The sequence below is a fragment of the Crocodylus siamensis genome, chromosome 3, assembly GCF_052110815.1.
Source record: "Crocodylus siamensis isolate JL-2025a chromosome 3, ASM5211081v1, whole genome shotgun sequence".
NCBI classification, from domain to species: domain Eukaryota; kingdom Metazoa; phylum Chordata; order Crocodylia; family Crocodylidae; genus Crocodylus; species Crocodylus siamensis.
The window spans coordinates 111,417,753-111,441,201 of NC_143397.1; the positions used below are offsets into that span (position 1 = coordinate 111,417,753).

The 23,449-nt window shown below is 45.2% G+C and overlaps 1 protein-coding gene across 5 annotated transcripts in view; it reads left to right on the top strand.

The window, feature by feature from the left end:
• The window catches only part of TMOD1 (tropomodulin 1), an 87,118-nt gene that overhangs the window by 5,434 nt on the left and 58,235 nt on the right, over nucleotides 1–23,449 (top strand). For all 5 annotated transcript variants that reach the window (XM_090038994.1, XM_090038995.1, XM_090038996.1 and 2 more), the window contains exon 2: nucleotides 17,019–17,183. In XM_090038994.1, the coding sequence (XP_089895120.1) occupies nucleotides 17,064–17,183 (120 nt within the window). In that variant the 5' untranslated portion in view covers nucleotides 17,019–17,063. The remainder of the gene's footprint in view (nucleotides 1–17,018; nucleotides 17,184–23,449) is intronic.

A 23,449-nucleotide genomic window follows, 5' to 3' on the forward strand; every position in this document is an offset into this window, starting at 1 on the left:
CACCATGAGTAGCTGTTCAAGACAGTCAAGATTTTTAATCAAACTTTGTGGACAAAATGTCAAAAGAAGATCAAGAAAAAAGCAGATGAGACATAAGTTCGAGCAATACTTGCAGGTGGTACACCTCTTTCCATAACTGAGAATCAATGCTGGAATGAACATTTACAAACTAATTCACCCATCATATAAGTTACCATCACGTTATCACTTATCACATTCTCTCTTAGATAGAGAGTATGACAGAGTTCAAACAATGGTTATTCAAAGGATTGGTCAAGCAGAATCACTGACTCTGATGTCAGATGAATGGACTAATATCAAGGAAATCCTTTATTGAACATTACGTTAGCAACACCTGAGCCAATATTCTTGAAAGCAATTGCTATCAAATCTTCTCGTCATATAGGTGACTACATAGCCAAATTACTGAGTGAAAAGCTTGGACATGCATGTCCCTCCAGGGTACAAGCCCTTGTAACTGATCATGCAAGTAACAAGAAAGCTGCATGGCAATATTAAAGGCAAAGTATCCTCATTTAATAGTATTTGGCTGCCTTGCTCATGAGTTGAACCTTCTGGCAAAGGACATAGTAAGTGTGAAAACAATGAAGACAATATTGGCAAAATGCAAAGCAATTGAGAAGGTATTCCACAATCATCATGTTGCTAATCAGACTTTGAAGAAATCACAGAAAGAGAAGCAGGGGAAGGAAAGCGCACTTTTATTGCCACGAGAAACTAGATGGGGCTCAGCTACAAAGTGTTTACATAGTTTGCTGCACACAAAGAACTGTTTACAGTGTGCTTCAATAGATGACACAATATCCCAAGTTATTCCTGCAAACCTTCAGAAGCAGATTCTTGACAAGGATGTGTTTTGTGTTCAAATTCAAGGAGCATTCAATTTGCTACTACCCATTTCAGTGGCTGTCAAGAAACTTGAAGGAGATGTACCAAGCCTTTCAAATATTCCAGAGATATTCAGCAACTGAATGAAAATCTAATTAAGCTTTTGCCTTCTTCACCTCTATCCAAAAAAGAAGTAGTAAAACAAATCTTTACTAAGAGATCTGAGTTTTGCTCTCATCCAGTTCATCTGGCAGCAAACCTTTCAGATCTTCAACATGGACAACATTTATCAGAAGATGAGTTATCTACTGCTTTTGATACAATTATGGAAGTAGCTAAGAATGTCCCTAATATCGATGAAACAGCTGTGATGACAGACATTGCCGAGTACCGTGCAAACGAAAAACTTTGGAGCAAAGACATCATTTGGCAGGCAGCAGAGAATATGTCTCCTCTCACATGGTGGAAGGGAAACTGTAACACCCAACTGTTGTCCAGGATTGCTCTAAGGATCCTAAGCTTTCCAGCATCAGCAGCTTCTTGTGAATGGAACTGGAATGCTTTCAGCTCAATCAAGACAAAAAAGAGGAATAGACTAACAAATGGATGTACTGCTAAGCTTGTTTCTGTTTCTCAAAATTTCTTGCTTCTGGAGAATCAGTCAGAAGCACAATTAGTGAAGAAGATGCGGTGTGATGGTAAGTTGCTCTTGCCCATAGACTCATTGGCAAAACCATCCTTTAGCGAAAGAGAATGTGGTTCAAGTAGTTGTGAATCAGGTTTGCCCCAATCTGATTCTGAAATGGAACTAGTAAGTAGTGCAAGTGATTCTACAGATAGTGACAGTGAAACTATCACTACCCATTGAGGTGCCACAGTGATCTCAGTGGAAGGGAGTTAAACTCTGTTGAAGTAGATGCGTGGACAACCACGGCATGTCATGCACAGTTCTTTGGGTGTGCTAAAATAGGTGTCTCAACAGTTTTCAGTGCCTCTGGGTTTTTTTCTTAAATTTAAACAACAAATGTAAGGGAAGTACATGCTATTGTGTATTGTCTTTACATTTTTACAAGTATTTTAATAAAATTAATTTCTTTCCACATAAAGCTTTGAATTTGTTTGAATATAACATTTTAAACCACATTAATGTGCTGTATCTAATTTTTTTCCTAATCAAACATTTCAGTTCAAATACTTGTGGCTATTGGGACAAAATTAACATGGGGGTACTTTTTTATATTTATATTTAGTAAACAAAACAGGCTAAATCAGATCAACTCTATTTGGGGAACTGAAAAAACTTCTGGAAAGCCCACATTCATGCTACAAGGTGGATAGACAACTGCTTAACAGCTGAAAGCAAAAGGGAAATTGTAAATGGATCTATGTCTCAATGGCAGAAGGTTTTGAATGAAGCCCTGCATGGGTCTGTCCTAGGCCCAGTGCTGTTCAATTATGTAATTATTAATAATTTGGAAGCTGGAATAGAGAGTTTCTTGAGTACATTTGCAGACAACATAAACTTGGGAGGGACTGAAAACACACTGGAGGATAGGAGTGCAATTCAGAAGGGTCTTGATAGACTGGAAATAACAGGATAAAGAACAGTGTTGATAAATTAAGGGTGCTACACCTTGGCAAGAATAATCAAAAACACAAATTCAAAATGGATAACCCTTGCTGGAAGGCAGTCCTATGGAGAAGGATTATGGCGCCTCAGTGGATCACAGACTCTATATGAATCTGCAATGTGACAGCTGCACAAGAGGCAAATGCATTTAGGAACATTAGATGCAGGAGCCAGCAAGTAATAGCATGTCTTCACTCAACACTGGTTAGACCTCATCTGAAGTACTGTGTGCAGTTCTGGGCTCCATATTTAAAAAAAAGACATGGAAAATTTAGAGGGCCTGGGAAGAGCTACAAAAATGATAAAGGGCTTGGGAGGCAAGGCATAGGAGGAATGGTTGAAGGAAATAGTACTGTAAAGAAGGGGAACAGAGCAGAATGCAGACCAAAGACCTGAAGTTACAAAAAAGTAGAGTTAGCTAGAAAAACAAATTTGCTGTTAGAATAATAAGGCAGTGGAACAGACTGCCTAGGGAAGTTGTAGAACATCCATCACTGGAGGTTTTCAAAAAGGTGTTGGATAAGCAGTGGCTGGGGATGGCTACAGCATGGCTACCATATTTACTCAAATATAAGCTGACCCCCTAATAATTACATTCTATATATGGAAAAATTGTACATTTGATGTAATTTTCTAGGTATTGAATCTAATTATTGGAGGTTTGTATGTGAATTTGTCCCCTTCCTACTGCTACAACAGAGAAAATAAATCTGGAGAGTCAGCTCCTTTGCTCTCTGCTCCCCCCCTCCCCCTGCAGCCCCTTCCCCCACCTTTCTGTCAGACCCTGCTCTCTCTGAGCATATAGAAGTGAGAATCAAATTTGAAAGAACAGACCTTGAAATAAACCGAGCTGTAGCAATCTACATATAATATCAATAGATTTAGTTCACCCAGATTTGATGGATTTTACCTTTTTTGAAACTGCTGCAAATTTTAGCAAACGCACACTTTTGAGCAGCACTTTGGCACCTACTTAGAGTACAAACTATTCATGATATTAGTCCAGGAATGGGCAATTATTTGGACCTGCAGGCCACATAGGGACTTTTGCTGAGCTGTTGTGGGCCAGGTCAGCACTAACAGCTCACCAGAACTCCCTATGTGGGAAGCGATGTTTTGTCGCAGGATGTTGACAGTGCAGGGCCGGGGCCGAAGCCTGGGACAGGACCATGAACCGCTGCCCACATGCCACTGTGATGGGCGTGGGTTCCACAGGCAGGGGCATGCAGGCAGCAGATCGTGGCTCTGCCTTGGCCCCATGCTATCACTGCCCCAAGATCCCAGCCTCGGTGTCCTTTAGAATTGTTATAGGGATATAAACATTGTTTAAAAAAATATCCATTTAACCTCCTCTACTTATATTGGTTAAACAGTTAACTGATAAAACAGTAGCTCAGACACAGCTGCTGTTGGAAGCCCCTGGGAAGGCCCTTGGAGGGAGCTGGGAGTGTGGGAATACCTTTAAGAGTGTTATGTATAAGTTGTTACATTGGCCCAGGGATTGCAGGAAGGAACAGCGGATCAGTAGGCTAAGAAGGCTCTCTAAATAAACAAGCGTCATCACTTTATAAGTTTAACTCCTTGGTCTTTTGAGAATAACACAGGGAGGAGGCATAGCAAGCCCAGCCAGATAATCTTCGTCTCTTTCCTGTTGCGCTTCTTGTCATTATCCAAAACAGATCTTAGGATGATAGGCTGAGAGACATGGGACTCTTTAGCCTGGAAAAGCGTAGGCTCAGGGGTGATCTGATGGCCGCCTATAAGCTTATCAGGGGTGACCACCAGGATCTGGGGGAACATTTATTCACCAGAGCGCCCCAAGGGATGACTAGGTCAAATGGTCACAAACTCTTGCAAGACCGTTTCAGGCTGGACATAAGGAAGAATTTCTTTACTGTCCGAGCCCCCAAGGTCTGGAACAGTCTGCCAGCGGAGGTGGTGCAAGCACCTACATTGAACACCTTCAAGAGTAAATTGGATGCTTATCTTGCTGGGATCCTATGACCCCAGCTGACTTCCTGCCCTTTGGTTGCGGGGCTGGACTCGATGATCTCCCGAGGTCCCTTCCAGCCCTGATGTCTATGTCTATGAACCCACCTGAAGCTCCAGGCTGGGAGGGAGGGAGCACCTGTGAACAAGTACCAAATAGCTTAATGAAGGAGTCAGGCTTCCTGCTGTTTTCCTCTTTATCCTCATAGGCTATGGGTAGAAGTCTCCCCTCATCCTTCTCCCTCCCCTGCTCCTTGATCCTCCCTCCTGCCTGACTTACCACTTTCTTGTTCCTGCTGGGACACTGCCTGGTTTCCCTTCTCCCACTTCCCTGCCAGACTGTGCCCCACCCCACACTAAACAATAACCAGTTGTTAGTGCACTTACTGGTCTACAAGTATGTTAGCAACACAAGGAAGGGCAGGGAAAGTGGGCTCCTTACTGAATGGGGGAGGCAACCTAGTGACAGATTATGAGGAAAAAGGCTGAAGTACTCAATGTCTTTTTTACCTTGGTCTTCACAGACTAGGTCAGCTCCCAGACTACTGCACCAGGAAGCAGTTTTGGGAGAAGATGAGCAGCCCTCAGTGGTGAAAGAACAGCTTAGGGACTATTTAGAAAAGCTGAACATGTACTAGTCAATGGGGCCAGAAGTGAAGCATCCATGGGTGCTGAGGGAGTAGGTTTATGTGATTGCAGACCCACTGGCCATTATCTTTGAAAACTCATGGCAATTGGGGAAGGTCCCAGATGACTGGATAAGGGCAAATGTCGTGCCCATCTTTAAGAAAGGGAAGGAGGAGGATTCAGGGAGCTACACACCAGTCAGCCTCATCTCAGTCCCTGGAAGAATCATGGAGCAGACCCTCAAGGAATCCATTTCTAAGCACTTGGAGGAAAAGAAAGTGATCATAAACAGTCCACATGGGTTCACCAGGGGCAAATGTTGCCTGACCAACCTGATTTCCTTCTATGATGAGATAACTGGCTTTGTGGATGTGGGGAGAGCAGTGGACATGATATACCTTGGCTTCAGCAAGGCTTTTGATGAAGTCTTCTACAGCATTCTTTCCAGCAAGCTAAGAATGCATGGGTTGCATGAATGGACTATAAGGTGGATAAAAAGCTGACTGGGTCATCAGACTCAATGGGTAGTAATCAATGGCTTGATGGCTATTTGGCTGCTGGTATCAAGCAGAGTGTCCAGGAGTCAGTCCTGGGGCAGATTTAGTTCAATATTTTCTCTAATGATCTGGAAGTTGGGATGAGCTGCATCCTCAGCATGTTCATGGATGACACCAAGCTGGGGGGTATAGTAGGGTAGGGCTAGGATTCAGAGTGACCTGGACAAATTGGAGGGCTGGACCAAAATAAATCTCATGAGTTTCAACAAGGACAAGTGTAAAGTACTGCACTTAGGATGGAAGTATCCCATGCAGTGGATCTCCAGCCAGATGATGTTACCTCAGCAGCATCCCTGCAGCAACTGCTGGGTCTACTTCTTAGAGGGCCTGCTCTTATACTGAGACTGCTCGGCCCTGCTCCAATCAAGCATCCTCTTGGCTGTCATGTGACCACCTGATTGGCTCTGCCTTCACCTGCAGGCTGCCTCACAGCCTGCTCAAGCCCTTAAAGTACCAGGCACCCCAAAGGTGGTCTGCCACATCTGTTCTTTTCCCAGTGTCATATTGGGACTTTATACATCTTATGTTGTTCTCAGTGAGTGTTTGTACATATGATAAAATAGGTCTTTAGCTTAATTGCCCTTTTGCACTGCTTTAATGGTATCTCTGTTTACACCTGTGGCAGCGTATTTCGCTTTAATTTCATCATGATGTACACATGCGGTGGTGTATTTTGCTTTAAATGACCTTGTTACTTTTGCAAGGTAAAACCCATCTGATGTATTTTAGTTTGCTACGTAACAAAGTGCAATTGTGCATGGGGTGCTGGAAGCCCAGATGTGCTCGGGGAAGCTCAAGCTCTGCGGGCTTCCAGCAGCCGGTGCACCATCCCTGCCACTTTCTTCCATTGCAAGCACACGCAGCCACCCTCCTGTCATCTTGCTCCACTGCTCCGGGGCAAGCCAGCCCATTCCTGGGCAATCCCAGGCAGCGGAAAAGCGGCAGGGATGTGGTGCACAGGATGCTGGAGCCTACCTGCCTCTTCCCCGGCTGTGGGTGAGCTGCTGGCGGGCCAAGTGGCCCCTGAGCTGTGGGGGACCCTAAACCTTCCTTTCACAGTAGCAGTTCCCCCCCAGGCAGCACCATCCTTCTGGCAGTCCTGGGGGGGCGCTGCCACCACTGCAGAGAGAAGTTTAGAGTCTGTGCAACCTGCCAGCAGCTTATGTGAGCAGGCTCTACAGAGGGGAGAATAAAAAGTGGTGAGGAGCCTGGTCTTTATTTCTTTTTGCTCCCAGAGCCTGCCTGCCTCTCCCATGGCTGGGGGATGAGCTGCCAGCAGGCCCTGAGCTGTGGAGGGGCCTGGTCCTTCCCTCCACGGCGGCAGCAGCACCCCCGGGCAGCACCCACCCACTAGCAACCCACCTGCATGGTCCTGGGGGGAGCTGCCACCACAAAGGGAAGGACAGGTGCCCCCTGCAGCTCAGGGATGGCTCTGCCTGATGGCAGCTTGTCCCCTGGCCACAGGAGAGGCAGGTAGGCTCTGGGGCGAAAAAAAAGGATTAGGCCCCTCGCTGTTTGTTTTTTTTTCTCACGAAGCCTGCCCACGGCACCGGGGAGTTGGGAGGAGGTAGATGAGCTGATAGGAGGCCATCACTGTGATGTGATGGAAGTCCCTAAATTGAAATGGTGGGTTTTTAATTGACATCATTAAAAACCCACTGTTTCAATTTAGGAAGAACTAAACCCTTGTCATATGTACAAGCAGCCAGTATGTTCTCACCTGGAAATTAAGTCTGGTCATTAGTCATAATCCTAGGCTTACTGCAGGCATGCCTTGATTCCTAGGTCCTAATTTGTATTTTTTTTCATGACATACCATCATACATTGGCAGAGATTATTGTTCTTGTCACCTTTAAACAAGAACTCATTTTGCACATATAGGTCATCCCCCAGGAGGGAAAGACTTCCTGGGGGCAATTGTTATTTGTGATCTGGCCACACCTGGAGTAGAAATCATATGTATGTTCTTCCAATTCTGTGCTTTTTCATATTGCCTGAAAATTTCCTTTGGAGACGGAGTGGTATTGTTGCGTGTTAATAAATTGTCTCTCCTGTTCTATGGAGCCATGATGGTGTACCTTGCTCAGAGTATTTCCAGTTATCTCTCACTAGTAGTGACTTTTGTAGACAGTACCTGATGCTCACATCCTAGTGCTGAAGTCTCAATAACATGCATTGCTGTCGCTTTGAACTTGGGAGTGGCTTCCTCATAATGCTTTCCAGTGGCTTGTGATTAAAATACGCATCCACCATCCATCCAACATTGAACTGGTAGAATTGCTTTATTCCAAAGAATATAGTACTCTTGGATCCTCTGTTGCACCTGGATCTTGGGTGGTGGCTGTGGCTAAGGAGTGCCTTTTACCAAATCCGGGTGGTTCAGATACTATGTCCTCAGTGGTGGGCAATGGATAATGACTCTTGTTTCAATCTTCTGTTACAAAGTTTTGGATCTGTACAAATCTTCAGTTTGTCACCTAGCACTCTGCAGCCTGGTAGTGGCAAGATCCAGCTGGTGCTAATTTCCACTGATTTGTAATGATGCCCCTTATTAGGCTAGTTAGTTCCTTTTTTGAGTGGCTCAACCAGGACTAACAGTACTGTGTTGTTTTGACAGTTGTAAAAGCTGTACAAAGGGTCTACAGGCATACCTTGTTTTATTCCACTTCGCTTTATTGCGCTTTGCAGATATTGCGTTTTTTACAAATTGAAGGTTTGTGGCAACCCTGCATCGAGCAAGTCTATTGGCGCCATTTTTCCAACAGCATTTGGTCACTTCACATTTTTTAGCAATAAAGTATTTTTTAATTAAGGTATGTACATTTGTTTTTTTTAGACATAATGCTATTGCACACTTAATAGACTACAGTATAGTGTAAACATAACTTTTATATGCACTGGGAAACCAAAAATTCGTGTGACTTGCTTTATTGCGATATTCGCTTTATTGCGGTGGTCTGGAACCAAACCCGCAATATCTCCGAGGTATGCCTGTATTTCTAATTTTAGTTTATGCTCTTGGTGTCTCACTCCCTTAAATACATTTTTATACTCTGTTAAAACAGGGGCTAGCAAACTACGGCTTGTGGGCTAGATCTATCCTGTGGAGCCATTGGACCCAGCCTGCAGAGTGGGGTTTTAGCAGTGTTTAATGGCAGTGAGTTTTGGCCACAGGGTCTCTCCCTGTGTTGTCATGGGGAGAACTGACAGCTGCAGGAGCTCTTCCCATGGCAGCATGGGGAGAATTGCTGGCTGTTGGTCCTAGCACTGGCCTTCCTGCCAGCCTCTGACCCAAAGTCAGTCATTCTGGTCCATAGCTGGAAAAGGTTACCTACTGCTGTGTTTAAAACCTCAAACAAGGACTGTAGCTCATTGTCCTCCTTCCTGTTTCATGTAGAGGGTATTCTGGTGGTACACTCAGATCAGATCCATGGCTTGTGCTGCACAGCTGCCCAACAGTGGATGGCACTCTTCAGTGTCAACCACTATGGATTCCCAATAATATTATTTTCTGTTCTGTGGATATTTTTTATTGACAGTCTGCATTCACTCTCTGATTTTAGAGTTGTCCATTGCCAGTACCTGTTCACATTCCTCCAATCTTTCATTACTGCTGAGTAGTTTTGCAGGAATTATATTGCAGCTGGCTCCACAATCTAGCTAGAATCTGACTGGTTGCTTGATCTACTAACACAGGGTTATCAAACTGATCTGGGTCCACGGGCTGGATAAGTGGTATGACAGTGGTTCACAGGCTGGATCAGGCCCATGGACCTGCTCCCTCCCTCTGCATGCTGGATCTGGTTCCCACTGATCTGGGATCTGCACCACAAATGCCACCCATTCCAACCAGTCTGAGTGCCACACATGGTATAGATCCCAGGCTGGCCAGGGCAGGTGCTACAGATCCTGGACCTTACGAAAAGGGCAATACACTCAGCCACTACAGTCAAGTATCAGACCCAGGGGCAGCACTGGAGGCTGGCGAACAGGGCTGTGTGGACTGGTTCTGGCCCATGGGCTATACCTTTGACACCCTTGCACTAATATGATTGCAAATATGGCAGATGGTTGTTGTGTCAGGTCTGGGCCTTCTGCTGGCACTAGTCCTGTCTGGTTGCCACTGTATTTGTGGTGCTTTGATTCTCTGTGCTACCCTTTCCTTTTGCCTGCTATAACTTATGGCATTAATTACAACAAATTTAGGCTACAGCCCTGAGATAGGTAGCAGCCTAATGATGAAAACAATAAAAATAGCTTAAGTGCCTGTCTGGCCTATCAAAATAAGAGCTGGGGAAGAAGCTCCAGGTTAATATCTTATCGACAGCTCTGTGGGCCTGCAGCCTCTACCCATTTTCATCTCACTCTCTCTTGGACCTCCACCTGCCCACTCTCAGCTTCAGGGCCTTAGTTGCCCCATATCAGTCCATGGAGGTGGCAGTATGAGGTGGTGGGTGGCAGCCCTCCATCCCCCCCCACCTGCTTGTACCCCCTAGTCCCTTTCCAAGTACCCTAGACATCCCCACTGACAACCCATGATATATGCAGTTATTCACTTACAAATGCAGGGCTTTGCATTTGCCCTTGTTGAATTTCATGTGATTAATTATGGATTATATGTGGATGTTCATTTGTCTTCCATTCTGCATCATAATTATTTATTCTCTCTTCTGGATCCTGATGTCAATTTTTTTTTTTTTTGTTAAAAAGGCTGTGTCTTTCCACAGTCTCACTTTTTTTTTTCTTAGGGTGTCAGGGGCCCTAACAGGCAGCCCTGTCTGGGCTAATTGCCTAGTGGGCCACACCTGCCCAAGGCTTCAACTGACAGGCCTAACTTAGTTAATGACTCCAGTGAGCCATGGTCTGGGCCTCCCGATTGCTGGGAGAACAGCTTTCTCCATTTAGCTCCAGCTGTGGCAGCAGACTGCAGGGCAGCCAACTGTCCCTTCTGATACTAGTGCTATAGTACCGCTTGTTTCCTGACTCTGTTTGCTCCGTTCTTGGACTCTAACTTCTGGATTTTTTGTCAAGTTTAATAATTCAGCCTCGTACTGATTTGGCTTGTGATTTGGACCTCAGCCCTGGATTTGGCCTGAGTTTCAGACTCTTGCCCTCCTCCTGTGGCCCAGTCTGGTCCATTATATTGGGCTACAGTACTCATCAAAAACCTTCATCAGCAGTTCTAACATATTCTACTCTTCAGGTAAAAATGTTTCACTTCTCTGCCCTTTATTCCATTGAGGTAAAGAAAAAGGTTGTACAGCTGGGTGAAGGAGACACAAGTCCTGTTTCTGACTAAGGGGAATGAGCTGGAGTAGCTAGGCAGCTCCTCGAAATAGAGCCACCACATTTAATGGTTTTTATATTGTGGTTTAGTAAAGGACTTGGTACCTGTGCTGAATGGGAAATATTCTTAATTTTGCAAATAGAGTTGTTAATCCCAATTAAGGATCTTGATGTGAAAGGGGTGGAACCTCAACCCTCATTAGTTATAAGCCTGCAGCCTGGCTCTAGTTAGGAAAATATAATTAACTAGCAATAAACGACAGACACGATATAAAGGGGTAACAATATTATCTAAACAACAGCAATGTAAACAACAACCAGCCAAAAACCCCAATATTAATAGCAATACCAGTAGCAGTATCCAATATCAATATTAATGGAAGCCAAATCAATACAGTGCTATCCCAGAGAAGGCACTAGAGAGCATGTACAGTTTCTTACAGCAGTTGCAGGCAGCAAGCATATAGGAGCACCTCTCATGCTCGTCCAGATTCACAGGAGCAATAACCCAGGCACTCTTCAGGCATTCACCAGGCACACTGCAAGTCCTCAATCAACACTACAGAGGTATCAGTCCTCTGGATCCTCACCCCGCACACATACCTGCAAGCACATGGAGAAGAGTTTGGCCTCTTAGACTTTCACTCACACTCCCGTGGGGTTACAATCTCCTACCACTCTCCCATCAAACGTACTAGTTGCAATCACACACTGGACTATGCCAGCCTTTGGCCTCCCAGGCCTCCAGCCACAGTGTTCCCATCAATTACACCACCTCTGTCAATCACACTTTGGACCAATCATCCTTACAGAGGTGCTGGCTATCATCCATCTATCATCCAAATACCAATTACATCACTGCTTACCTCGGAGAAGGTGACAGTTACTAACTTGGCATTTGGCACCAATGAAGTTCTACAACACAGAACATACTGGGCATGCTCATACCTCAAAACTATGTCATTACCTCATCACAGGTGGGAAGTTCATCTTCTCCGGAACTGTCTGGTCCTTGAACTCACAGAGCATGTGCGGCACTACGTTGACTACAGGCAGTCCTTGACTTACAACACTTTGAGTGACAACATTTTGTACTTACAACATTTATAAATTGACACCGTTTCAACTTTCTGACATCAGTTTCGACTTTACAATACTTGATCTGATGCCATGCCACGCCAGTGAACAAGTTCGCTGCGTCACCCATCTCCCCGGAGAACATCTGTTCAAACTTCATTGGACATTTTCTTTAAGAAAGCAGCCAAGACTCCAGAAAAACCAGCAGCCAAGACTCCTGAGAAGATTCCAGCCAAGAACCCTTCAAAAAGTCTAACCAAGAGCCCTTCAAAACATCCAGCAGTCTCCTCAAAGTCTCCTCTTCTGACTTTCCTAATATTTGTGCATGTAAAATTTACTTAGAGTATTGCACTCATGTGACCAACAGCTGCCATATTTATATTATTTTGGAGATTAAAAAATAGTAGTAGTTAGGAATTAGAAAGGTGAAGGCTGCTTGCTAGGTTGTCAGAGACCATGGGCACAGCCCAGCACAGGCAGAAGAGAATGCTGAATAGTGGCTTAACATGAGGTGTAAAGTCTATTGTGAAGCTGAGAACCATCAGACGGCGCATACCCTGCTGAGCCATGCTGGGAGCATTCTAGAATCAGCTGTATTTGCTCCACTGGCAGTGCAACAATGAGGCATTTGGTGGCAACATAAGGGTGAAAAACATAGTGCCATAGGTTTTGAACCTTTGGACTCAGAGTTGACTGCACTTAAGGAAGTTGCATAAGTGACCTGCTTGCATGCACCAACTGAAATGCTGAAAGGAGCTCTTCTGAAAACCAGATCTGTCTTGAGCATCTCAAGTTGGACATCCACAAAGAGCCCATTCTGCTAGCAAGGAATGCTGGTATGTCATGGTTCAGCATCTTGCATTCTTCAGTGGGAAGCTCATGCATCCTTTCCCATGATGTTGCCATATTCTGGTTGGGCTGGTTAATTTGCTGTCTTGGTGTGCAGACTGCCTGTGGACTATACTGTGTAGAAGGCACACCAGCACTTCTTTTTGTTATAAGGGGATTAGAGGAGTTGCATCCTTACACATAGCTCTGTCTCTTAGAGGTAGCAATGCTAGTTCCTGCTGGCATGAGACTTGAGTCGTGCATGCCTCAGCAGGCTCCACACCTGTCCCCAGCAGTCAGAGCTGCTGAAGAGTATCTTGCTGTCTCATGACCTGTGTACTCTGCAGTGTAGGGAATACCTTCATACTAAATTTCCAACCAGCGAAGGCATGAAGATTGCCATGCTAAAGCAGTGCAGGCTCAAAGATGAAGCAATCTGAAAGTGTTCCAGGAGAATATAAATTTGTAAGATATGAGTTTATTCAGTTTACTGCATCCAGGCTGTTGCACCTGTCACTCTGCAGTTCTAGCTACTTGCACAGTTATTGAAGAAAAACGTAAGAATGAAATACAACATACAGCCTGATCCTGGGAAATGTGTAAAGTTCTTGTGTCCTCATAACTCAATGCCTCCAAAGCCTTGGCGTGTGACTGCCCCTTCAACCACACTGGATACAAATATTATAATGCAAAGAAATTGCATTTAATCACTCCTAAGCTTGTCCCTTCCTCTAGGGCTGAAAAGGACCAGCACTGCAGTAAACCCAAAAGGTTAAAATGACAGGGTTGGAATAGGATAAAGGTACCAGGAAGCCTCCAGGAAAGATGTTTTCATATTGTTCCCTCCTGTTGGGGCTGGGGGCTGTAAGGCAGCAGTGATGTGATTATGAATGGAGAAATGTTTTAGCTGTGGCAATGTGCCAGTTATTTGACATTGTAAATACTACTTATGGAACAATGGAGATTTAGGACTACTGGAATCTGAAACTGCTCCATATACCTAAATGTCAGGCCCAGGAAATGCAGTTATAGTTATAGCTTCGTTATTCTAACCTCCCAGTAGCATTATCTCTGACCTTGATATTCCTGCTTTAGTTTAGTGTTCTAGGAGAAATCACTCCTACTAGGAGTTTGCCCCTCCTGCATCAATCCTGAACTGCAACTGTCATGTCTGGTAAATTGTGCATATGCTAAAAATGAGACTTTGTGAGGCATGTGTTACTCCAGGGGCGCATGGATTTTGAGCAAGGGGACTAGAAGTTATAGTTGAATTGTGATCACAAAAATGGAAAGCGAAGTGTATAACCAACTGACGACTTTTTAATTTAAGGGCATGCTGTCAAATGCTATCGGTTTTAATGTGTCCTTTTGTCACTGAACTAAAGATTATTTTCCTAATTGGAGCTGGCAGCTGTGATACAGGAAGTATCAATACAAGGTGACTTATTAGTTCACAGAAGATGTATTGGCAGTGTAAAACATCCTGAAAGTGCATGATTTGTCCTTTATAGGTGAGACCTAATTGGAGAAGTCGGATGCAAGGGCAGGACTGTAAAGCTTAAGGGAAAATGTGAAGAAATTCTAAAATAGGCTTTTAGAGAGAAATGGAAGATTTCCAGTTTGTTGAAAAGGAGAAAGTATTCAAAAATGCATGTTTGTCTGTTCGTTTTATACAAATATTACATTAGACAATGGCAAGAAAAGATTTTTTGGGAACCTGAAAGCAGAGGAAAAGTCATGGTCAGTATGTTTGAAGACTTTTATTTTCCCTAAAAAAAAATGTGAGCAAGGACTTTGGTACATAGAGTACTTTATGTAATAAAAGTGACTTTTCCAAATGAAAAATGTGGTGTTCTAGGTCATGGCTGCCTTTGAAAAAAAGGTTTTAAAAGAACCTGACTTCAGTATTACCTGTTACTATTTCCTTGTAAATATATCAATTGCTGCACTTGGAAATGAAGTTTTATATTGTAGAATGCATGGTAAAAATCCAGACTCATAATTGATTTGAGTCACGTGGTCAGTTAGTTTCTACTGTGCTGTCTTGGCGACCTATATTGGCATCTAGAATTACATTAAATAGTTGACTTGTAATGATGCAGATACTAGCATGATGAGGGCACATATTTCAATGACTTGCGTAACTGACACGATGAGCCAATTAGGAGATATTTAGGCCTTGTACAGATGTCCAGTTTCTCCTGGGGGAGTTGCTGCTCTCCTACAGAGAAGATGTTCATGCTTTTTCTCTCAGAGTAAAAATAGCAGCTGCAGGAGAAAAATAACCTGGGAACAACCAGGTTAAATCACTCTGGAAGAGCAGATGTCTGTACATGCTGAGTATGTCACCTGCAGGACTCTGAGCAGGGAACAGAACACCCTCCATCCCACCCCCTTCACAATCTATACATTGTGCAATGGGGAAACACAGCTGACCTTGAGCAGTTTGGGTCAGCAAGTCAGGGCTACCCTATATACTGTTGCCATCTGTTGACAGGCAGACTAAGGGAACCTGCAAAGCATGCTGAGATGTGCACAGCCCTCATCCCACCCAACTGCACAATGTTAGAACTGCAGCCTCTTCACTTTTTAGGACCTCAGCATTTGAATGTCTGTACATGTGGCTCTAAGTATGTTTTTTTTCTACCAGGAGAACAAACCTTGGAGAATTCTCTCAGATTGTTTTAATGTATGTACACAGGCTTAGTATGTGAAACCAATATGGATAAGGAGTAAATAATGGCTTCTTCTGGATAGCTATCTCTGTCTCCCATTCAGAATGTTAATTTAAAAGGAAAAGAAGAAACATGTCTGAGATTCATGGCCGTGGTGATTGTCAGGGTTCACAGTAAGTCCAACAATGCAGCAAACACCTGATCTTTGTTCTGCCTTTTTCAGGCCAAACTTGTATAGGGCATTACTTTCAATAGGGTGACTTGCAAAGGAAAGTATTACTCATTGTTTGTAAGACAGCCAGAGTTGAATCCATGCTGACTCATTGTTTTGGTGAAATTCATGATTTATTATCCTTCAAGGAAAACGTTGAATAAATCAAAATTTGATTACTATATAGTTTTCTGCTTAGTTACTGCTGATATCAGTTCCTAATGACGATCCTAATGCTGTCCCAATGTGAATCTGTGGTAGGATGAACACTAGACCTCAGTGTCTAAGCTCTGGCTGCTTTATACCCTGTTACAGGGATGTACGTGGTAGCCGTGTTGGCCTGAAGCAAAAAGAAATGCAAAACTCTAAAACTCTTGGTTCAGAGATGATGCCTTTTATTTCTACAACTCCCTGTCTTTATTTTTTAATTTATTTCTTTTTTTATTTTGTTTATGCCTGCTTGCTTTTTTGTCATCTGACATCACCAGGGAAGGAATCCTGCCTTATCTGCACATCAAAGAGCAACTCACACAAAGGAACTATATTGGACCCAGAGGTACATACATCCATCTTTAGCTTCCTCTGTGCAAAATGAACTTAATTTTCTATCTAAGGAGACTTTTGTAGAAGTAATTGGCTTACTTGACTAGAAAAACAGACAAAGACCAGAAGTGCTGCTACTGCTTAATACAGTTAAATGTTCTGAGATAAGGAATCCAGCACACCTTAGGTTATCTTGATATCTTGCCCTGTGCATAGATAGTTTGTTTAAGTAAACTTCCTAAATTTCTTTGTAATTTACTATTGTTTTGTTTCTCCAAGGTGTATTTTTTTATCTCTTTCTCTGTCTTTAGTATAAATACGCTTGTAAACTTAGAGAGTCTGAGAAATCCTTTGGAACAGACAAGTGGGTGATTCCCCTTGCTGTATGGAATTCTCCCTGTGATCACAGTATAGCCTTAAATAAAGAAAAGCTGGCTCTGTCAGTTCTGATTCAACCACAACGCGAAGTTTGATTTCTTCCACACTTTTACCATCTTTAATTTTCCCTCAGCCTGATGAAGGGTGTGTGCTCCTGAAAGCTCCTGAAAGCTTGCAAGAAAAGATATTTCTTCTGTGATTTCTTAGTTGGTCTAATAAAAGCCATCACCTCTGAACCAAGAGTTTTAGAATTTTGCGTTTCTTATACCCTGTTACACATTTGTGAAGGGTTTTCAGTTTGTTAATAGCAGAAATTACAATAATCTAAACTCTCATTTTATGATGGGATGCTTCTTTTTCATTATAGGTCAGCTTTCATTGTGGAAAGTGATATTTCAAGGACTTCTCTACAATGTCATACAGAAAGGAATTAGAAAAGTACCGAGATCTGGATGAGGACAAGATTCTTGGTGCCTTGACAGAAGAAGAACTCAGGGCTCTAGAAGATGAGTTGGAGGAGCTAGACCCCGATGTAAGTAGTTTTTACTTGACAGCTTGTAGATGGTAAAATCTGTGTAGTTCCAGCACAACTTGATTATATAATATTGTGGGTGGATCTGTCACTGTTTACTTGTAAAGCCCTTAAACTCTCCTTCCATCTCTTGTTGAATTAATTAATTTTCTCATTTCATTGAATGAGGTAAGTGAGAAATTGTAATTATCTGAATAAGGTGCTCCTCTAAAAGAAAAAAAAGGATCATTCATGCTGTTTGCACATGATCTTACATCTCAGAATGTCCTGGAATGGTTTTCTGAATATGACAGCATGCAAAACCAAGGAAAGTATTGAACAGGAGTGTAGAGTTCTGATTTTAAAAAAGCAGCACTCCTGGACTCCTGGAACTGTTTTCTGCTCTGATGAATTAAAGGCCAGCTTAGACTGAAGGCCTGGGTCTTTTACATCCCCACTCATGGGGTAGCCTCTAGCTGTGCTCACAGTAGGATTGTTTTCAGTGATATCATTCCAGAGTCCTTGCCCTATGTAAGGGTGGTAGAATCCGACCCTAAATGCACGACTTATTTACAAACCCTCTAAGGCCTGTTCCTAAGAGCCCAGGAGTTCCAAATCTCAAAAAGCTTGCTGGGTGTAGATCGGGGCAGGCAATTATTTCAGGCATAGGGCTGCTTACTGAGTTTTGGCAAGCTGTCCAGGGCCACAAGGGTATCCCCACCCCCTCACAGGTGCCCTGCCCCCTGGTCATCATCTTGGGACCAGAAGTCCTGCCCCTAACCCCTGACCTTTGCCACCAGAAGTCCCTCCCATTGCCCCCAGAAGTACTCCTTTCAGTTTTTCCATCTTGGAACCAGAAAAATACCAAATTATGTTCTAAAAAGCAAACATCTAAAACATACATTAATTTGATTTCAAAAAAGTATTTTTGTTCTGTCTGCTTTACATGCGTTTGTGTAGTGTACATAGAGGTGATTGCACAGTAGCTTAAAATGAACTATTACGCTTGTATACTGGGGGGTGGGTATAGGTTTGTGGGGGGCTGTGGGTATGTGGAGTGAGGGAGCATGTGGGTGCATGTAGGTATATGGTGGGGTGCGCAGGTGGGACTCGCCCTATGAACACACACACAGTAACCCTGCCTACACACACGAATATGCTCTGCCCCTGCCTGCACATGCACGGGCGTGCGTGTGCACATACACACACTCTTCCCTTGCCTGCAAAAACACACACTCTGACCCTGCCTACACACACCCCCCTCCCTGCATACATACGCACACATACACTCTGTCCCTGCCTGCAAACACACAAACACAGACGCACTGCCCTTGCCTACACACACATGGACACACTGCCCCTGCCTACACACACACACACACACACACACACACACACACACACACACACACACTCTGCCCCTGGCAGCACACACGTGTGCACGTGCGCATACACACACACACACACACACACACACACTGCCTTTGCATATATATACACACACGCGCACACACTCTGCCCCTGCATATACACACACAAACACACTCTGCCCATCTGCAGACACACACGCACACACTTTGCCTCTGCCTGCGCGCGCACACACACACACACACTGCCCTGCCTACAAACACACTGCTCCTGTCTTCAGACACACACATGCACTGTACCACTGCCTGAACACACACACACCCACACCCACACACACACTCTGTCCCTGCCTACACCCACACACATACACTGTGCCCCTGCCTGCACACACACGCATATGCACTCTATCACTGCCTGTGCGCAGTGGTAGACACACACACACAGTCACACCCTGCCCCTACCTATACCCACCCACTCACACACACACTGCCCTTGCCTGCACCCATAGACACACACTCTCTGCCCTTGCCTGCACCCACACATGCACATGCACTCTGCCCCTGCCTACATCCCCCCCCACACACACACACACACACACTCTGCCCCTGCCTGCACACACACACATGCACTCTACCACTGCCTGCACGTACACACACACAGCCCTTGCCTGCACCCACACATGCACATGCACTCTGCCTCCGCCTATACCCACCCACCCACAGACACACACTCTGCCCCTGCCTGCCTACACCCACACACACTCTGCCCCCGCCTACACACATGCACACACACACTCTGCCCCTCCCTGCACATGTGCATGCACTGACCCTGCCTGCACACACACACACACACACACACACACACACTGCCCCTGCCTACACCCCCCCCACACACGCACTTTCTGCCCCTGCCTGCGTGCATGCACACACACCGGTGGGGCCCCATACTCCCTTTCCTGCAATGCAGCTGGGAGGCACGTGGTGCTAGTGCAGGGCAGGGGCAGTTGTCAGGGAAATGGCTAGGGGTGGGGTGGGTCTGGTCTCATGCCTCCTGCTGCCGGCTGCCCCTGAGTCCTACTGCTCCTGTTGTGTTTGACAGGTAGTCAGGAGCAGATAAATATTTTCCAGAATTTTTAGGGGTCCCACTGGCCAGATAGAATTTGGCCAGTGGGCCATATTTTGCCTACCCTGGTATAAGTTGTCCTGCCTAGTTGGGTGACAAGTGTTTTTTGCCTAGGATAGCAGTTGCTGCAGAACAGAAATATGCCACTCCTGGTGAGCAGCAGAGGGGATTCAGTGTGTCAATACTACTGGGTCAAAAGCATGTTCTGCTGAGCCCAGCTCCTGTGAGCTTTGCCCACTGCTAGGAATGGGCACTTCTTCCAAGGCATTGCATTGAGAGTGCACAATCAGGGACTCTGGCCCTGATTCTACAAACATTTACCTCCTGTAATCCTACTGAATTTCCTGGAGTTGTTCATATGAGGCCACTGCATGCCTGAGAGTTTGCAGGATCTAGGCTTTAATAAGCGTTGATTTAGTTTGTTTAACTTCCCAAAAAGTGAACCACACATACTGAATATAACTATTTGGCGTCCCAGGGGTGGCTGTGACACCCCCAGTGGCTCCATGACCATACCTCGCTCTGCCCTTAGAGTGCTTCCGCCCTGCTGTCTCTCCTGCCACACTTTATAGATTCATAGAAGTTTGGGTCAGAAGGGACCTTAGCAGATTTTCAAGTCCAACCCCTTGCTGTGGGCAGGAAAGAGCGCTGGGGTCAGATGACCCCAGCCAGGTGCATGTCTAGCCTCCTCTTAAAGACCTCCAAGGTAAAGGAGAGCACCACCTCCCTTGGAAGCCCATTCCAGATTCTGGGAACCCTTACCGTAAAGAAGTTTTTCCTGATATCTCACCTAAATCTGCTCTCTCAATTTGTGGCCATTGTTCCTAGTTACTACACGGGGTGCCCTGGTAAACACAGCACCTCCTATTCCTTGCTGCCCACCTTCTCCCCCAATGAATTTGCAGGTGGCCACAAGTTCACCTCTCAGCCTTTTGTGGAGGCTGAAGAGATCCAGGGCCCTCAGTCTCTCCTGATAGGGCTTTGCCTGCAGGCCCCTAACCGTACAAGTGGCCCACCTCTGAACCCTCTTGAGGTTGTCCACATCCCTCTTGAAGTGTGGCGCTCAAAACTGGATGCAGTACTCCAACTGCAGCCTGACCAATGCTACATAAAGAGGAAGTGTCACTTCCCTGGACCTGTTTGTCAAGCACCTGCTAATGCATGGTAAAGTGTGGTTAGCTTTACTGATCACTCCATCACATTGACATCTTGTGTTCATCTTGGAGTCATCAGTGACTCTGAGATCCCTTTCTACTGCTGTGCTACTGAGAAGGTCCTCCTCCAGCCTGTAAGTTTGCTGGTGATTTCTTCTCCCTAGGTGTAGCACCTTGCATTTGTCCTTATTGAACTGCATCCTATTCTGTTTTGCCCACTTTCCAACCTGTCGAGATCCACCTGGATTCATTCCCTACCCTCTGGTGTGTTAACTTTACCCCATAATTTGGTATCATTCACCAACTGGACAGAGTGCTTTCCACGCCCTCATCCAAGTCACTGAGGAAGACATTGAACAGCACCAATCCAAGGACTGAGCCTTGTGGGACTCCACTGCCCACATCTTTCCAAGTTGATACAGACCCATCTACCACCACTCTCTGGGTGCTACCACTAAGCTAATGTGCCTCCCATCTGACCATGTAATCATCTACGTCACAGTTGCTCAGTTTATTTGTGAGAATAGAATGCAATACCATATCAAAGGCCTTCTTAAAATCCAAGTGGATGACATCTACCTCAATTCCTGCATCTAAGCATTTTGTGACCTGGTCATAAAAAGAAACAAAGTTAGTCAGGCAGGGTCTACCTGCTATGAATCCGTGCTGCTTGCCCTTTAGCATTGCTTTCTCTGCTGGACTCCCATAAATGTGATACTTAATAATTTTTTCAAAGGTTTTCCCAAGGATAGGGGTGACACTAACCGGTTTATAGTTAGCCAGATCCTCCTTCCTCCTGTTTTTGAAAATAGGGACCGCATTAGCCCTTTTCCATAGATTCATAGATGCTAGGGTCAGAAGGGACCTCAACAGAGCATCAAGTTCAACCCCCTACCTCAGCAGGAAAGAGTGCAGGGATCAAATGACCCCAGCCAGATGCCTATCCAACTTTCTCTTCAAGACCCCCAAGGAAGGGGAGAGCTCCACCTCTCTTGGAAGCCCATTCCAAATTTTGGCCACTCTTACTGTAAAGAAGTTTTTCCTGATATCTAGCCTAAACCTGTTCTCTGTCAGTTTGTGACCATTGTTCCTTGTTACCCCAAGAGGTGCCCTGGTGAACAGAGCATCACTGATCCCTTGCTGCATTTCCCTAATGAATTTTTAGGCAGCCACAAGATCACCTCTCAGTCTTCTCTTGCAGAGGCTGAAGAGGTCCAGGTGCCTCAGTCTCTTCTCATAGGGCTTGTCCTGTAAGCCTCTAACCATAGGAGTGGCCCTCCTCTGGGCCCTCTCCAATCTATCAACATCCTTCTTGAAGTACGGCACCCAAAACTGAATGCAGTACTCCAACTCTGGTCTGACCAATGCCGCATAGAGGGACAGCATCACCTCCTTGGTTCTATTTGTCATGCACCTGCTGATGAATGATAGAGTGCAGTTATCTTTGCTGATGATTTTGCCACACTGATGACTCATGTTCCTCTTGGAGTCCACTATGACTCCGAGATCCCTTTCCACTTCTGTGCTGCTGAGAGGGTCACTTCCTAGCCAGTAGGTGTGCTGGATATTTTTGCACCCTAGGTGCAGCACTCTACATTTGTCCTTGTTGTACTGCATCCTATTGTGTAGTGCCCACTCTTCCAACCTGTCCAGGTCTGCCTGCAATCATTTCCTACCCTCTGGAGTGTGCACTTCACCCCACAATTTAGTATTGTCCGCAAACTCGGACAGAGTACACTTCACACCTACATCCAAGACCAATAAAAGGTTTGAATTGATCCAAAGCCTCCAAATCGATTCAGAAAAAGATTCAGAGGTGATTCGGGCAGTCCCTGCTCACTGCCACAGAGAGCTGGACCCAGATTCTGTGCCGGTAAATAGGGGGTGGAGAGGGAGCTGGAGGAGGGGGGAGGGGACCTTGGGGACCCCCACCAGGCCCCATCCCTTGCCTCTTCCCCCAGCCCCTCTGAGCAATCCTCCTGACTCCCACCTGCTCTCCCAGCATTGGCAATGGCTGCCCTGTCTGGCCCCAGCATCCTGAGGCCATGAGACTCCATCCCCCATCTCCTTTCCCAGCCCATCAATAGCTGCCTCACCCATCCCCAGTGTCATGGCACTTTAAAAACAAACAAACAAAAAAAGCCCTACGTTCACCAGCTGCTGCAGCAGCCATCAGGGCCTCTGAGGGGCTCATGGCAGAGCCCCCCCCATGCAGCACAGAGCAGTGGGGGGCAGCGGGAATCACCTCCCCCCACCCGGCAGGAGCCGGTAAATGCAGGGCGTTATTTTATTTTATTTTTTTAAAGTGCCAGTTCACTGTTGAGTAGTTTGTCTTTTAAAGAAACTTTAGCACTTCCTGGTGTACCACTCGCAGCACTAGCTCTAATAGTAGCCCACTTTTCTTAATGGTTCTCATAGTGGATTTGTTCATACCAAAATGCCTCCCTACATTCGCCACATTCTCTCGACATAATAGATGATCCAACAACTCTAATTTTGTTTCCAAGAACATCACTTGTCTTGCCCTCTTCACAAATTGCACATCTTCACCACTCACTTGCTTAGAGGCCATGATTAAGGGCAAAATGCAAAAATCACAAAGAAATGAGATAAAAATATGGAGCACCTGCAACAGGACATTAA